This window comes from Anser cygnoides, chromosome 12, assembly GCF_040182565.1.
Source record: "Anser cygnoides isolate HZ-2024a breed goose chromosome 12, Taihu_goose_T2T_genome, whole genome shotgun sequence".
NCBI classification, from domain to species: Eukaryota; Metazoa; Chordata; class Aves; order Anseriformes; family Anatidae; genus Anser; species Anser cygnoides.
The window spans coordinates 14126095-14139851 of record NC_089884.1 but is presented as its reverse complement, the minus strand read 5'-3'; the positions used below and the strand labels follow the sequence as shown (position 1 = coordinate 14139851).

The 13757-nt window shown below is 56.6% G+C and overlaps 2 protein-coding genes across 2 annotated transcripts in view; one reads left to right on the top strand and one right to left on the bottom strand.

The window, feature by feature from the left end:
• NECAB2 (N-terminal EF-hand calcium binding protein 2) overlaps positions 1–8502 on the top strand; it is a 58881-nt gene extending 50379 nt beyond the window's left edge. The window contains exons 6-13 of the mRNA XM_067004689.1: positions 5474–5610; positions 6580–6698; positions 6819–6898; positions 7398–7454; positions 7569–7681; positions 7898–7975; positions 8109–8200; positions 8352–8502. Of these exons, the coding sequence (XP_066860790.1) occupies positions 5474–5610; positions 6580–6698; positions 6819–6898; positions 7398–7454; positions 7569–7681; positions 7898–7975; positions 8109–8200; positions 8352–8380 (705 nt within the window). The 3' untranslated portion in view covers positions 8381–8502. The remainder of the gene's footprint in view (positions 1–5473; positions 5611–6579; positions 6699–6818; positions 6899–7397; positions 7455–7568; positions 7682–7897; positions 7976–8108; positions 8201–8351) is intronic.
• Positions 8503–8510: 8 nt separating this feature from the next.
• Positions 8511–13707, bottom strand: SLC38A8 (solute carrier family 38 member 8). Its single transcript, XM_067004704.1, has 10 exons — positions 12560–13707; positions 11852–12050; positions 11562–11706; positions 11313–11417; positions 11041–11098; positions 10773–10887; positions 10497–10644; positions 10206–10405; positions 10038–10089; positions 8511–9049 (listed from the first exon to the last, which is right to left on the bottom strand). Exons 1-10 carry the CDS (start codon positions 12734–12736, stop codon positions 8953–8955), a joined length of 1296 nt encoding a protein of 431 aa, XP_066860805.1. The 5' UTR covers positions 12737–13707; the 3' UTR covers positions 8511–8952.
• Between the last annotated feature and the right edge of the window lie 50 nt (positions 13708–13757).

The window sequence follows — 13757 nt, the reverse complement described above, 5'->3', positions numbered from 1 at the left end:
CTCATCAACCTAGGTGGTCCAGAGGAACGATGCCTTCCAGGCTCGCTCCTCTCTACCTCTGCGTGGTATTTGCTGCCCTGGTGCCCCTCCCACAGCAATTTCTCACCTCCGCTTTATCTAGCAGATAACATTCATCAACAGCAGATTGCAAAGTTGACAGACTGGCCAACAGGACTTAGATTAAATTATGTTAATTTATTCAAATGCAATGCATTCTGTGTCCAGCCCCAATTGCTGCGATTTATCAGCGTGGTATTTATTGTAATTCTGCAAGAAATGAAACTTTCCACTCTTCATTTTCCTTGTTAAAGAAGTAGTAGCATTCGCCCGATTTCCACCAGTCTGTCGGCAGACAGAGGCTCTCCAGCAGCCTTCCACCTAGGACACAGAAGTTTTTCTCACCTCCTCCTCTAAGGCCCATCTCCAAAGCTAGCAGGCTCATAGCCCTAATTAATGCCTCCTTCTGCCTCACAAATTGAGTTCAATACCTAGAAAAGAAACAGTGCTCAGCGGCTGTCCTGGCTCACCCCTATTGCTTTCTGTAGCAGGTGGTAAAGGTGAGGGTAATGAGATAAACGGGTGGAAAGGAGGTGGAAAAGCCGAGCAGCTGCCCGCTGGGTAACACTGCTGAGTGGGGCTGTCACATGCTTTTTTTTTCAGTGATGACACCCCTTAAAACGATCTTTTCCCTCACACCCTCATTTCTGAAGAGGTTTCACCCCGTGTAGTTTCTCAGGGGGTGAACAGGATGGTTTCCCCGTTGCTGTATGTTAGCCAAATCCTGGGTTTAGGTTCTGTGTAAAACACAGCCCGGCAATGACTGCTGGTGAATGGTTTGGGCTGAAAAAAGCCCAAAGTCATCTGTCCACGTAAAACATTTTTAGTCAGAAATACTGAAAGATTTCAATATCAATTTTTATAGCAAGGCCAATAACTGACGTGGATTTCTGTAAAAGTCACACGACTGTATTTTTTCAGGAATAACCTAAAAAGTTTCATCGCCAGCCCCGTGGGGCTGAGCGTGACATCCAGCCGGGCTGCCAGGAGCACAGCAGGGAGGCACAGCCTGAGAAGGTCTCTCTTGGAGCTTATTTTTAGACAGAGATGTTTATTCACTGCTCTTCTGCCAGTCTGTCGCTGCAAAATTCATGTCCCCCCCCTCTTGCTGTGAGAGGGAAGAGCAGCTTCCCTGGAGATCCTGCTCGCGGTGCTCTTCTCCAGCTCCTGAAGACCTCCTGTAGGGTCGGGTCTTCTCCTTCCCTCCCCTCCCAGCTCAAGGCTGTTGCTCCTGGCGTTAAATGGAAGGGATTATGGAGCTTAGAGCAGCTTGGAAGGGAAAGACAAGTCGGCAGGAATGGGTTGGCACAGCCAGGCTGAGCCTTCAGCAGCTGGAGCCCGTCCACCCCTCATCCCTCCATCTGCGGGGCCATGCGAGTACGTCCTGCTTGGAAAACAGAAGCTGCACTTTCCTCAGGAAAAAAAATATGAAATAAAGCCTATATTAATTGACTGTCTTTTGGTTAGAAAATAATGCTAATTAGGGACTTGTGTGAAGACAAACGCTAATTATAGTCAGGGCGTTCAGGAGTGGGAGGCCACATTTTACTTTCTGAGTCTGTTCCTTGCCTACCAAGTGGACAGGGCATAAAAAATGCCAGTTTTCCATACCCCATGGACTGAGGGGGACATGCTGCATGCAGGAAGATTTTCCAGCATGAGAAAGAAGTCCTGCAATAATTTGCCTGGGAAGGGCACTGCAGGAGGACTTGGGGACCAGATAAAGCAAATGTGGGTCAGGAAGGGCCGACCCCAAGCTGTCCTCATGGGGGTCCTGCCTCCACCTGGGGGTCCCCTGCCCTCCCAGATTGCTGTGGTGGCCCCGAAATGCAGCTGAGGAGAGAGACTTGTGCAGTTTGAAAGCAGTCCCGAGCAACATTTGATGGGATTTATAGAGGAGGAATGTATAATGAAAGATTTTTAAAATCCATGTGGCGCCTTAGTTCTTCTTTTTATCTGAACAGGTGCCTCATTTGTGTGTTTTTTTTTTTTTTTCAAACCATTTCGGGAAGGCTGAGGGTCTTTCATATGGTAATGCTCTCATTTATCAAATATTTAAGTGCCTGTTCTCCTCAGGTTTCGGCTGCTGATTGCGTGCCAGGCAATCAGTTGTGGGCCTCCGCTTCTGGAGGGATTTAAGAGTGTGGAGCAGGGAAGGAGCAAGGGGAAGGTCTGGGTGCTATTCTAATTGTAAGGAAATATCTCTCGGAAGAAAACAGGCAATTATGAGCAAGGGATTTGAATCAGCCCCTCCGAGGCAACACTGCAACACATGCCTGAGCCGTAAAGTGTTGAGGGGGTGGAAGTGGGCACTGCCGGGGCTGCGGGTGGCCCGTCCTCATTTATATCTCACGTCCTGTAGTCCTAATGAGCTGAATAGTGACCTTTAAAAATGCCAGCGGAGAAGCTCCGAGATGCTGATCAGCATTGAAAAAATCTCCTTTTTCAGTCATTTGGTACTCACAGGAGCGCAGTGACGAGAGCCCGCTTTTAGGCGCCAGCACCTGTCACAGCCTCGGTTTCCACAGGCAAAGCATGGCAAAGTGTTTTCTTTAACCTGAATATTAAGCTCCTGAGGAAATGTGCTTTAATGGTGAGTCTCAGGAGACACCGAAACCTGTGGGACACCCATCAACACACGAAGCAGAGCTCCTGGAAGTCTTTTGATTCTTAAATTCACTCCTCTAATACAAACACAGATTTTTTTTTTTGGTTAATTAGTGTGATCAAACCAGGCTTGCTAGTGAAATGCTCTGTGGCAGGGTAGCAGCTGCGGTGTCAAAGTCTTTCTAGTGTTGAACTAATGAACTAGCTGGATGAAAAAGGGAAGCCTTTCGAGATACACCCCTCCAAGGTCTGCTGTCACAGAGCGACTTCAATGAGCAGCAATTATTATATTATCCCCATAAATATTTTAACTTCTCAAGCAAAACAACGAGAAAATATCTCTTTGGGGTGGAATTAATAAGACCAAACCTCATTAAATCTCCCTAGGACAGGCTGACAAATGTTTTAATAAGAGCATGGGAAGGATTCCTCTGGAGCTGGTCCTCTTAATGACTTGTTTTTGCAATGCCAAAGGAGACATTTGCTGCAGCAGAGCCTGGGGGATTGCTGAAAAGCATCTGAGCACACACGTTTCTGATGCTGCTCCTGAGTGCAAATGTCACGGGCTGGCTGGCAAACAGCCACACTTAGTTAAATGGGGAGGAAAAAAATCATTTATTTTCATTGCAGAGCTATTGGGCTCGGACCCATCTGATGCTCCTGCTTGCAGGTGTGGTGACCTTAAAAAACCAAACCAAACCAAAACAACAACAACAAAAAAAAACAATGAAAAACACTGAGATGTTATCTGAGGGGATGGATTGATTTTTGGGGAGGAAACGAGGATGGTGGTGAGGGAATTTGTGCAGATTTGTGCACATGACCAGGTGCGAGCTCTCATCAGGACCTTCCAGCTCTGCTTTCTGAGCCCTTTACTCCTTGTATCAGGGCAGGCTGGAAGGAGGCAATACAGCACCGACTGAAGGAGGGCTGATGTTCAGTTATTTAGGCTGGTTTTTTTTACAGGCAGTAACTGGAGCTTTATAATTATATATCAGCTTTTCAAAAACACAGTTCGAGAAAGTAATCTTGGAGTGACTTTCAGTGCATGGGGATTTTAATAGCTCTGTAATCAGCCGTTTATATCAGCATCAAGCATCGCCTTTTCCAAGCTCTGCGGTTTTAACCTGATGGCTTGCCTGTATCCATGGGCTGCCTGAAAGTGGTCAAAATAAAAAAATAATATAAAAATAAGTTAGGACCCTGAGCTGGAGCCTGCCAGCTCTCATGGCCAGCCTCACAAAAGCCCCTTTCGTTCCTGCTTGTGCCTGTGCCATGGGGAGCAGCAGCAACACATAGCATCACATAGAATTATAGGAGAGGAGTGAGAGGCTTTTTGGGATGAACACTACCACAAGCGAACCCTATAAAAACCCTGCAGCAAGACGATTTATGTCCCAATAAGAACTGAGCATTACTTTTGTGCTTCTACACTGGACAATAAAGTTCACCTGATGTCCCAGGGCAGAGAACAAAAATGCATGCATAGTCTGCCTCTTCATAAATACACTTTATTTTCCAAAAGGAGCAGGCTCGTGTGCCTGGGCTGATCAGAAATTGTGTGCAGACGTTGGTAGGAGGCAGGTGATGGAGTCCTGGAGAGCAGCAGAGAATGGGAGGCAAACAGTAGCACGTGACCCCGTTCGTTTCATCGATTCCCTCCCAACCTCATCTAACATGCTGGATAACGCCGCAGTGGGGCTCATCGCTGCTCTGCTGATGCCCTGGCACCAGCAATCAGAGCAGGGGTGAGAGCCAGGGCTTAATCAAAACCTGCCTGTAATTACAGCTGAGCCTGTTCCAGCACCTGATTAATGTATTTACGCCTCAGTTTTGTGCAGGCTCCGGTGCACGGGGCCCTGGGGAGGCAAGCAGCGAGGGGGAAGCGCTGAAGAAATGGGTTCAGATCCCAAATGCAATTATACGCCTTTGCCAAGGAGATTTATCGGTGTAATACCCGCTCCTTAGCAAAAGTGCAACCAGCGGGAGATCGTCTAGATAGTCAGGCATATTTGGGAATGCAGACGTGTTCCCCCACCCAAAATGTTCAGTGAATGTGCTCACACCACGTCCTTGCTGGTCCCAAACCAGACCAAGTTGGTGCTGGACTGTTGGACAAGGTGGTGTTGAACTGGTGTTACCAGTTGGGCTGGGGTAAGCCCAGTTGGACTGGTGTGGGACTGGTTAGGGTGGTGTTGGACTGGTTGGACTGGTTTTGCTCTGGTTGGAGTGGTGTCAGTCTGGTTGTGTTGGTGTTGCTCTGTTTGTGCTGGTATTGGTCTGATTGGACTGGTGTTGGACTGGTGTTAGTCTGGTTGGTCTGGTGTTGGACTGATTGGGTTGGAGTTGATCTGGTTGTGCTGGTGTTGGTCTGGTTGGACTGGTGTGGGTCTGGTTGTGCCAGTGCTGGTCTGGTTGTGCTGGTGGCTCATGGGAAGTAGAAGGAGCCGGACATGCCATGGGCAAAGGAGCAGCAAGGTTGTCCTGGGGAAGAGGGCCCGAGTGCTTTAAGAAGATCAGTTCTGCTGGTAAAGCATTATTTTTAATTATTTCCTCTCTTGAGAGTGGTTTGTATTACCTCAGGAGCTTCTACACACAAAAATACAGTAAAGTAACCTGCTCATTCAACCCGATGGGGACAAACCTCTTTGAAAACTTCTTTGAGGCTGATCAAGGTGAGGTCAAACTCTGTTTGGAGTAGGGATGGAGTAAAGCTAACCTCGCTTACCTCACTTGGGTTAATTTATCAGCAATTACCACAGGACCCAGGGCCTGGCACTGGCTTTCACCACGCTGTCCCCACCCGCAGGTCTATGAGAGCGGCAGTAATGTGGACCAGTTTGTCACCCGCTTCCTGCTGAAGGAGACGGCCAACCAGACCCAGTCGCTGCTCAGCTCGGTGGAGAGCGCCGTGGATGCCATCGATGAGCAGACCAACCCCGCCAGGTCCTCAGAGCCTTCTTCCTTACCGTCTGCTTCAAGGCTGACCCCACTGCGAGGGGCGGAGGGGAAGGGGGATGCTATTGCATGGCTTGTGTGGATGTTATGTCCCCATCCCTGTCCCCATCCCCATCCCTGCATCCCAGCACTGCAGGGAGCCCGGGGAAGGTGGAAGAGATGGCTTCAACATAACTGGCTCCGAGGTTTATTTTCTGAAGTGCTGCCAGGGCTACAGCGCAGGGGGTCTCTGCAGCAATGCCCAAGCCTCAGCGCAGCTGCGGTGGTGTCACAGTGTCACCCGTGTCCCCAGCGTGCTGGAACAAGGACAGGTTGCCATGGGAACCATTTCGGGACACTCGGATGCTCGCAAAGCGAATCTGCCTCTGACCATATCTAAAACCACAAAGCCCCAGGTGCCTGGGTGACTTCCCACCGGGTGCCCCCCACCCACATCATCAGCTCCTTCGCTCCATTTTGGAAGGCTCCCACCGGTCTGCGAGTGCATGGGGAGAACGGGGAAGGCAGGAGCTCGCCGGGAATGCCAAGGAGGAAACGAGCCCAGCTTCAGGCAGAGCTCATGAAAGGCTTCCCTCTCTGTTATGTGCTGGTGTGTGGGCCCAGCTCACAATGAACAGTATTGTAGCTGTTTTCTCATGGTGATAATAGAAAAAAAGAACCCTACAAAAATATTATTTCATGTATCAGCATGAATACAAAAAGGTGGCCTGAAAAGCAGAGAAATAGAGGGCTGTAAAACACAGCATCAGAGTTGATTCCTCATTAAATTGGGATTAAAAGGCAGCGACCGCTTGCCCCTGCCCAATTCCCACCTGCTGACGGGGGCTGCTTGCTGCCCACCGGGGTCACTGCAGGGCCCACAGCACCTTCACCATGAGGGGTGGCTCCTGCCCACCGAGGGCAAGAAAAGGGAGAGGAGAAGCAGCCCTTAGCACTGAGATGCTCTGCTCTCTGCAGGCACTACCACGGCCAGGCTGGCCACGCGCTGGTGGAGCCCTGGTACGACAGCCCCGTGCCCAGCTACGCACCCCCTGCCCGCGTGGTGCCCAGGGACCGCGGGAAAGGCAGCCAGACTGGTAAGCAGGGGACCTGTCCCATCCTCTCCAGCAGCCCAGAGCCTCCCTGGCACGTTCCCAGCTCCTGGCCAGGCTCCCACGAGTGCCTCTCGTTGTGTTTTTTCCTATATGTCCCCACAGGTCCCTCTGACCCCAAGGAGGACGGGTTGGAGGGGCAGATCAGCAGGCTGGCCGCACTCATCGGCAGGCTGGAGGACAAGGTGAGGGGTTCTGCATACCTACACCAGTGCAGTGGTGGCAGTGAGGGATGCCGTGAGCCTTACTTAAGCAAGAAATAAACCTATGAGGAATGCAAAGCCTCTTGCAGAAGCAGCCTTACTCCGTCTAGGGACTGACAGAGAGAGATCTAGGTGCTGGAGATGTTTCCAAAATCCTTGTGGTTTGCAAAGTGTTTGCAGGGCAGGAGGGGAGCAGGGTGGTGATGTACCAGGGAGAAAACACAGTGTGGGCAATTTGGGGCCAACATGGGGCTACCAAGACCATGGAGCCTGGCACCAAAGCCTCACCAAGGTCTCCATCATTCCGCATCTCCCTGGATGCTGGCTTTCACTCCCGGTGTCTCCGATGCCACCAGCACCAGGCTGGGGCTGCCCCAAGCTTCTGATGCCATCAGGGCAGGTGGTGGATCAGTCCCCAAATTCGGAGGGACATGGCTCCCCAGCCTCCCTTTCCTTTCTCCCTCCCTTTTTTTTTTTCCAGACCCTCTGGTTCGACCTGCACCAGCGGCTGTCGGACAGTGAGAGCACGGCGTGCACGGTGAGCGTGTGGCCATGCTGGCCCTCACCATCACCCCCGGGGTGTCCCTGCATGGGAACGGAGGGGGGGTCACCGTGTGTGTCGGGTCTCACATGCCCTCTGCCCCCTCTCCAGTACCTCCTCCTGGTGCGGGACGAGATGACAGTGTCGCACAAGCACCTGGGCGAGTTCTGCAGCTCCCTGAAGCAGTATCTGAAGAGCGTGGCCGGGGAGAGGGACTGCTTCCAGTGGGTGCCCCATGGGGGATATCTGGGGACAGGGCTGCAGGAGGGGGGACAGTCACCAGGAGGCTTGGGTGCCAGGAGCTGGGCTGCTGGGGCCACCCCACAGAGGACAAGGGCTGGGGGTGCCCTATGGGGGTCTATGGGGTGCCCCCAGTGCAGCCCCCCCCCCCCCCCCCCCCCCCAAGGGGCTCACCCCCCTCTCCCCACCACCACCACCAGTGTCACCGCAGTCAAGCTGCCCGACGGGGTCACCTTCATCGTCTACGAGTTCTGGGAGACTGAGGAGGACTGGAAGAGGTAGGATGGGGTGGGGAGGCGATGTTTTTGGGGATGGGTGGGAAATCTGGCTGAGGGTGTGCGGGATGGCTGGCAGGGAGGGGGCCAGGGTCAGGAGGGTGATTTGGGGCTGCCACCCCCCACCCGGCCGCAGGCACCTGCAGAGTGCCACCTGCAAGGGCTTCCAGCACGTCAAGGTGGACACCCTGAGCCAGCCCGAGGCCATCTCCAGCGTGGCCGTGCCAGGTACGACATGGGCACCCCCCCCCCCCCCCCCCCCCCCCCCCCGGGGTGCCCCCTTGGGACAGCCAGCACCCGTCACGGGGCTGGGTTGTCCGTCAGGGTGGGGTGGGGACAGCGGGGTGGGGAGGTGACATCGAGTGACATTCCCCTGCAGCTGCCTGGTGCACCCTGAGCCGAGAGTGACAGCGCCGAGGGCCTGGCCGTGCCCCCCCCCCCCCCCCCCCTCCTGACAGCCCAGGGAGGGTGGGAGGTGTGAGTGTCACCTGCCTGTGCTGAAGGAAGCCGCTGTGACACCCCCCCCCCCCCCCCCCCAAAAAAAAAAAAAAACAACTCCCCAGCATCCCACCCCTGGGGGGGGCACCTCTCCAAGGGGGTGGGGGCATGATGAGGATGGGGTGGGTATGGGGGTGTTGACCCCCCCCCCCCCCCCAAAAATGGATGTTGGGGTCCTTGTAGGGCCCTGATGGGGTCTACAGGGGAGGGAGCGGGGCTGTGGGGTGGCAGGGATGGAAATCTTGGGGGGGGTCCTTGCGTGCCTGTCTGTCCATCTGTCTGTGTACACCCTGCCCGACCCCATGGGCTGCCCGGGGGGGGGGGGGGGGGGGAGGGGGTGGGGCTCACCAGGTCCCTTCCTCACCCAAGTGTTTATTAACAGTAGAGCAATGGAGACAATGATCCCGAATAAAACCGTGATGGGAGCCAGTGGTCGTGTGGCCATGTCCGGGGTCGGTGTTCTGGGGGAGGGACACGGCCCCTCAATGCAGCAGCCCCATCACGGCCAGGGCAGCGCTCTGCCCGCACACGAAGGTGCCCCCCAGCACCGAGAGGATGCCCCAGGCAACGAGAGCGGCCCTGCGGGGACACAAGTTTGGGGGGGGGACACCCGGTGGTACATAGCCCTCGCTGGGGGGGGGGGGGGGGGGGGGGGGGAGGTCTCCTCTGTGGGGTGCCAGCCTCCTCCGTGGTGCTCCTGGGCATGGTCTGGGGGACCCCTTCCAGCCCCTGTGACAATGACACAAGGTGCCCAGTAAAAAGCCTGGCAGCCACCCCTCCCCCATGGCATGTTGTACCCCCCCCGCCATCATCCCCCCTGCCCTGCCACTGGGGCACAGCCCCATGGCTGTTCCTGCTCACCCCAGAATCGATGTCTCCCCCCTGACACCCCTTCCCCTTCTGCCACCCCCGTCCCTCCTACCTATGGGACTGTGTCCTCAATTCCCCATTACTCTATCCCATCCCCCCCCCCCCCCCCCCCAAGCCCCCTCGAGCCCCCCAGATGTGTCACTCACCCCCAAACCATGCTGCTGCTCCATCGCGGGGTCACCAGCACCTCCCCAAACTGTCCCAGACACCGGCCAGGCACAACGATGGGGACACACCTCCCCAGTGATGGACACCAAGAACCCAAAGGCACCCAGTCCCCCCACCTCCAAATCCCAAGGCTCTACGGTCACAGCCCCATGGTCCCCTCCTTCCTTCCCTCACAGCCACCCCACATGGGAAGGGTCCTGGTACTCGGGCACCTCCCCAGAGCCTGGGCACAACCCTGGGACATGGGACCTGAGCACATCCCTGGGAACTGGGACCTGGGCACATCCCTGAGATAGGGGACGTGGACACATCCCTGGGACATCCCTGATACTGAGCACAGCCCTGGGACATGGTACCTGAGTAGAGCCTCGATACCTGTTTGCATCCCTCCTCACTCCCCCATCCACTTCCACCCCCTCATGCCACAGCATCCCATTCTTTGCAGCCCCCACCATGCCCCAAAATCCCTCTCCACCTCACAGGGCTCCCCACGTATCCCCCTGGGGACCCGGTGCCCTCACACACTCACTTTTTGCGTGGCCCGATGCGTTGGCTCCCTGTCATGCACACCAGGCACAGCCCTGCCACCAGCGCGGATACTCAGCACCACCACGGGCACCAAACCCCAAGGAACAGGTCCAAAATTAACCCCACAGCCCGCCCCCCCCCCCCCTCTCTCCCCGCCTCCTTCTCCTGCCTGGGAAGATGAAGATGAAGAATGCACTGATGCCGCCGATGAGCTCGATGACCTTGCCGATGTCGGGGACGAACAAGGCGATGGCGAGCGTGGCAGCCATCCACGAGATGGTCAGTGCCACCCGGCTCCGCCGCTCGGGGCCGTCAGCCAGCGGGGCCGCCCCGCGCTTGGGGTGTGCCCACAGGTCCCGCATCACCGACCTGCTGGCGGGGACGGCTCAGGGACGGGGGGGGACACCTGGATTTTGGGGGGGGGGAACAGGACAAGGACGCTGCTGTGGTGCCCCCTCACCTGCCCAGCAGCACCACGATGGGGTAGATGGTGACGATGGAGACACCGAAGAGCAGGCGGGCGACGATGACAATGGGGTCGTTCCCCGGGTAGGACATCAGGACATCAGGTGCCACGGCCTCGCCGAAGGTGAGGTAGCCATACAGCCCTGCAGGTGTGGAGGTGACAACAGGCTGTCCCCAGGGAGGGGACAGGGGATAGTGATGGGGAGGAGGCCCCCCCCCCCCCCCCCAAAATCCCACAGGGAAAGGAGGGGACAGGAGGTTCCAGCGTTACCCGTGAGGGAGTAGATGAGGAGGCAGATGAGCATGGAGAGCACGGAGACAGCGACCCAGTGGGAGAAGCTCTGGTTGCGCATGCTGCTGTAGATGGCCACGCAGGCCTCGTGGCACTGCAAGGGGGACAACGCTGGCCACCTGCCCTCCTCCTCCAACCCAGAGCCCACGACCGTGGCCCCAGGGCCTCGTCTCCTGCCTGCAGCCACCTCGGGGCCCCTTCCCCTCAGTGCCTCCAGGTGGGGATGGCCACGGCATGGGGGACGTACCTGGAAGCCGAAGCAGATGGTGGGGATGACGCTGAACATGGAGGCCCAGGAGGAGGCCCTGCGACATTAGAAAGGGAAGGGGGAGAGGAAGAGCAAAGGCCACGAGGCCCCCGGTGGCCGAGGGGACCTGTGAAGCACAGATGCCACTGCAGGGACCTCCCGCCACATGATTTTTGGGCTGGAGGCTGCCACCCCCTCATCCTGGGCTGTCCCCACCTCACCCCCTGCACCCTGCCCCTGTGCCACCACAGGGCACACAGCGCTGGCCTTACCTGGGGGTGCGGGGAGGCCGGGGCGAGCTGAGGCTCCCTTCCTGCAGGTGGTACTTGAGGACGATGACCAGGGTGAGGTAGCAGGCGGACAGCGTGCCCAGGATGCTGCCAGGACATGGGGTGGGGGCCGTGAGCGGGCGGACAGGGGACGGGGGCGGGGGGTCACAGATCCCAAGGGGACACCGGTGGCCAGGACAAGCCTGGCTCCCACCACGGCTTGGGGCTGACACAGAGTGACCACGGGGGTACCTGGAGTACTTCTGGAAGCCGATCTCCCTGGGGACGGAGAGTGGGAAGATGACCAGGACACAGAGAGCTGGGAGGGTGAAGCGCTGGTCCGCGTACCAGGGGGGGCCCCCGCTCAGCGTGCCGTCAGGGTACAGGGAGTCACACACTGCGTGGTGGGTGACAGACAGTCAGAGATACCCCCCCCCCCCCCCCAAAAAAAAAAAAATAAATAAAAAGCACCCCACCAGGCCAGGAGCATCACCTCCCTGGGGGACCCACGTCCCCTCACCCGCCGCACCGGGGACACTCACGTTTCTCCAGCTGGTCGCCCACCACCCTGAGGAGGGCCACGGAGATCATGAAGAGGTTGAGGAGGAAGCAGAGCTCGCAGAGCTTTCCCGCTGCTGGCCCGCACACCGCCCGCACGACCCCCTGGTAGGTGGGCTGGGCGCTGAGCGCCGCCGCGTAGCCCAGCACCGCCAGCCCGCTCACCAGGAACACCAGCGAGCCCTGCGGGGACAGGAGCCGGCCAGCTGCACCCTGTCCCCTCCGCTGGGGGACACTGGCTCAGCCCACCAGGTCCTCTTTGTGGTGGCCCCAGGGAAAAGGAAGGGGGAAAAACACTTATATGCAAGCTTCTGGGTTTAGATTTGGGTTTTGGGGGCATGCAGGAGAGCAGCAGCCAAAACTAGTCTAGATTGAGGTAAAAGTCAGCTTAAAGTCTAAAGGATGTTAAAGGCAATTTTTGCAGCCTTTGTCCTGGCTGGTTTTAGCATCAGTCAGGACATGGGCTCTGCGTGTCTTGCACTGGGAAGGGTCCTGGAGCCCCGGTGCCAAATGCCGCACGAAAGGTAAAGCCCCTGCACCCCCCGTCCCCAATTCAACCACAGCCTCAGCTCCCTTTTGGGAAACCGCTGCCAAGACCAGAGCAGAGCCAGGGGATGCCTGGGGATGCTCTGCCACCACTTCAACCTCCCCATCCCCATCCCTGCCCCTTGGGCACCCTGTTCCCCCCTTACCAGCTCCACCAGGATGGCAGGCACAGCCCCCCCAGCCTTGCTGAACGCCCAGGGGAAGCTGAGCAGCCCGGCGCCCAGCGCTGACTTGAGCATGATGAAGACAGCGCCAGCGGAGGAGAGTCCGGCACTGCCTGCACTTGGTGGTCCCAGCAGTGGCCGCCCCTCACCCCCCTCCATCTCCCAGTGGCCCGGCAGGAGACTGGAGTGGAGCTGTGGTCAGGGAGCACGTCCCCCTCTGGTGGTCCCCACCCCCATGGGAGGCACCATTGGAGCCCCCTGAGCCCACCCAAGGGCTGAATGGGCATCACCCCAAAGCTGGGGACCTGGGGGCAAGGGGCCCGTCCCCTATGGGGAGGGGGGAACACGCCGTGGCTCCACACAAATGATCCCCTGGGACCGGCTCATGTCAGCAACCATGGGCTCAACGCACAGGGCCCCCGGCCCCAGCTGACAGCCCCTAATGCATTTTTGATTTCCCAAATATGTGCCCTTCTGATCTCGGTAAGGCGGATAAAGAGACTTTAATCAGCTGCTCGGAGGAATTAGGGATGGCTAATTGTGCCTGCCACCTCCATTACATCTCTGCTGCCTGCGGGGCTTATAACCATTTAAAAGGGCCCTCCCAGGCCTTCATTAGCTGCACACCAAAGGCTTTGGGAATAATTGGCCTCTGATTTAGAAATTGGCCACTGGGCTGTAAAATACCAGCCACTGGGAAAGGCTCTTAATTCGGAATGGCGCTTTGATACAAGTTGACTCTGGTTTCAAGGCCGCACTGGGGCTGTAATCTCTCATTAGCGCTGACGAGAGGATTGAGACTCCTCATTAGCACTGGCCAGAGCAGAGGCACCAAAACTTTCTAGGCTCCCTCCAAGAGAGCTACAAATCAAAGGCCATGTTACGATGCTTCCCCGTGGGCTTTGGGTGTTCCTCGCTGGCATTTTTCTACCTTTCTCCCATTTACTGGGGTGTTCAGCCCCCAGGCTGCAAGTCCCTGTGGGCTGGCTGCTTTACCCACTGCTGAGCCCTATAGCTCATCCCCTCCCCCTTTTTTTGGTGGAAGAAGGGCTGTTGATGTATTTTCTGCAGTTACCTTTGTTTGAAGACAGTCAAAGGTACAAATAGACGGTCCTTACTGTGGATTGTCCAAGTCCCCATTTCCCCTGGTGAACATTTCTTTTAAGGATAAAGATATGGG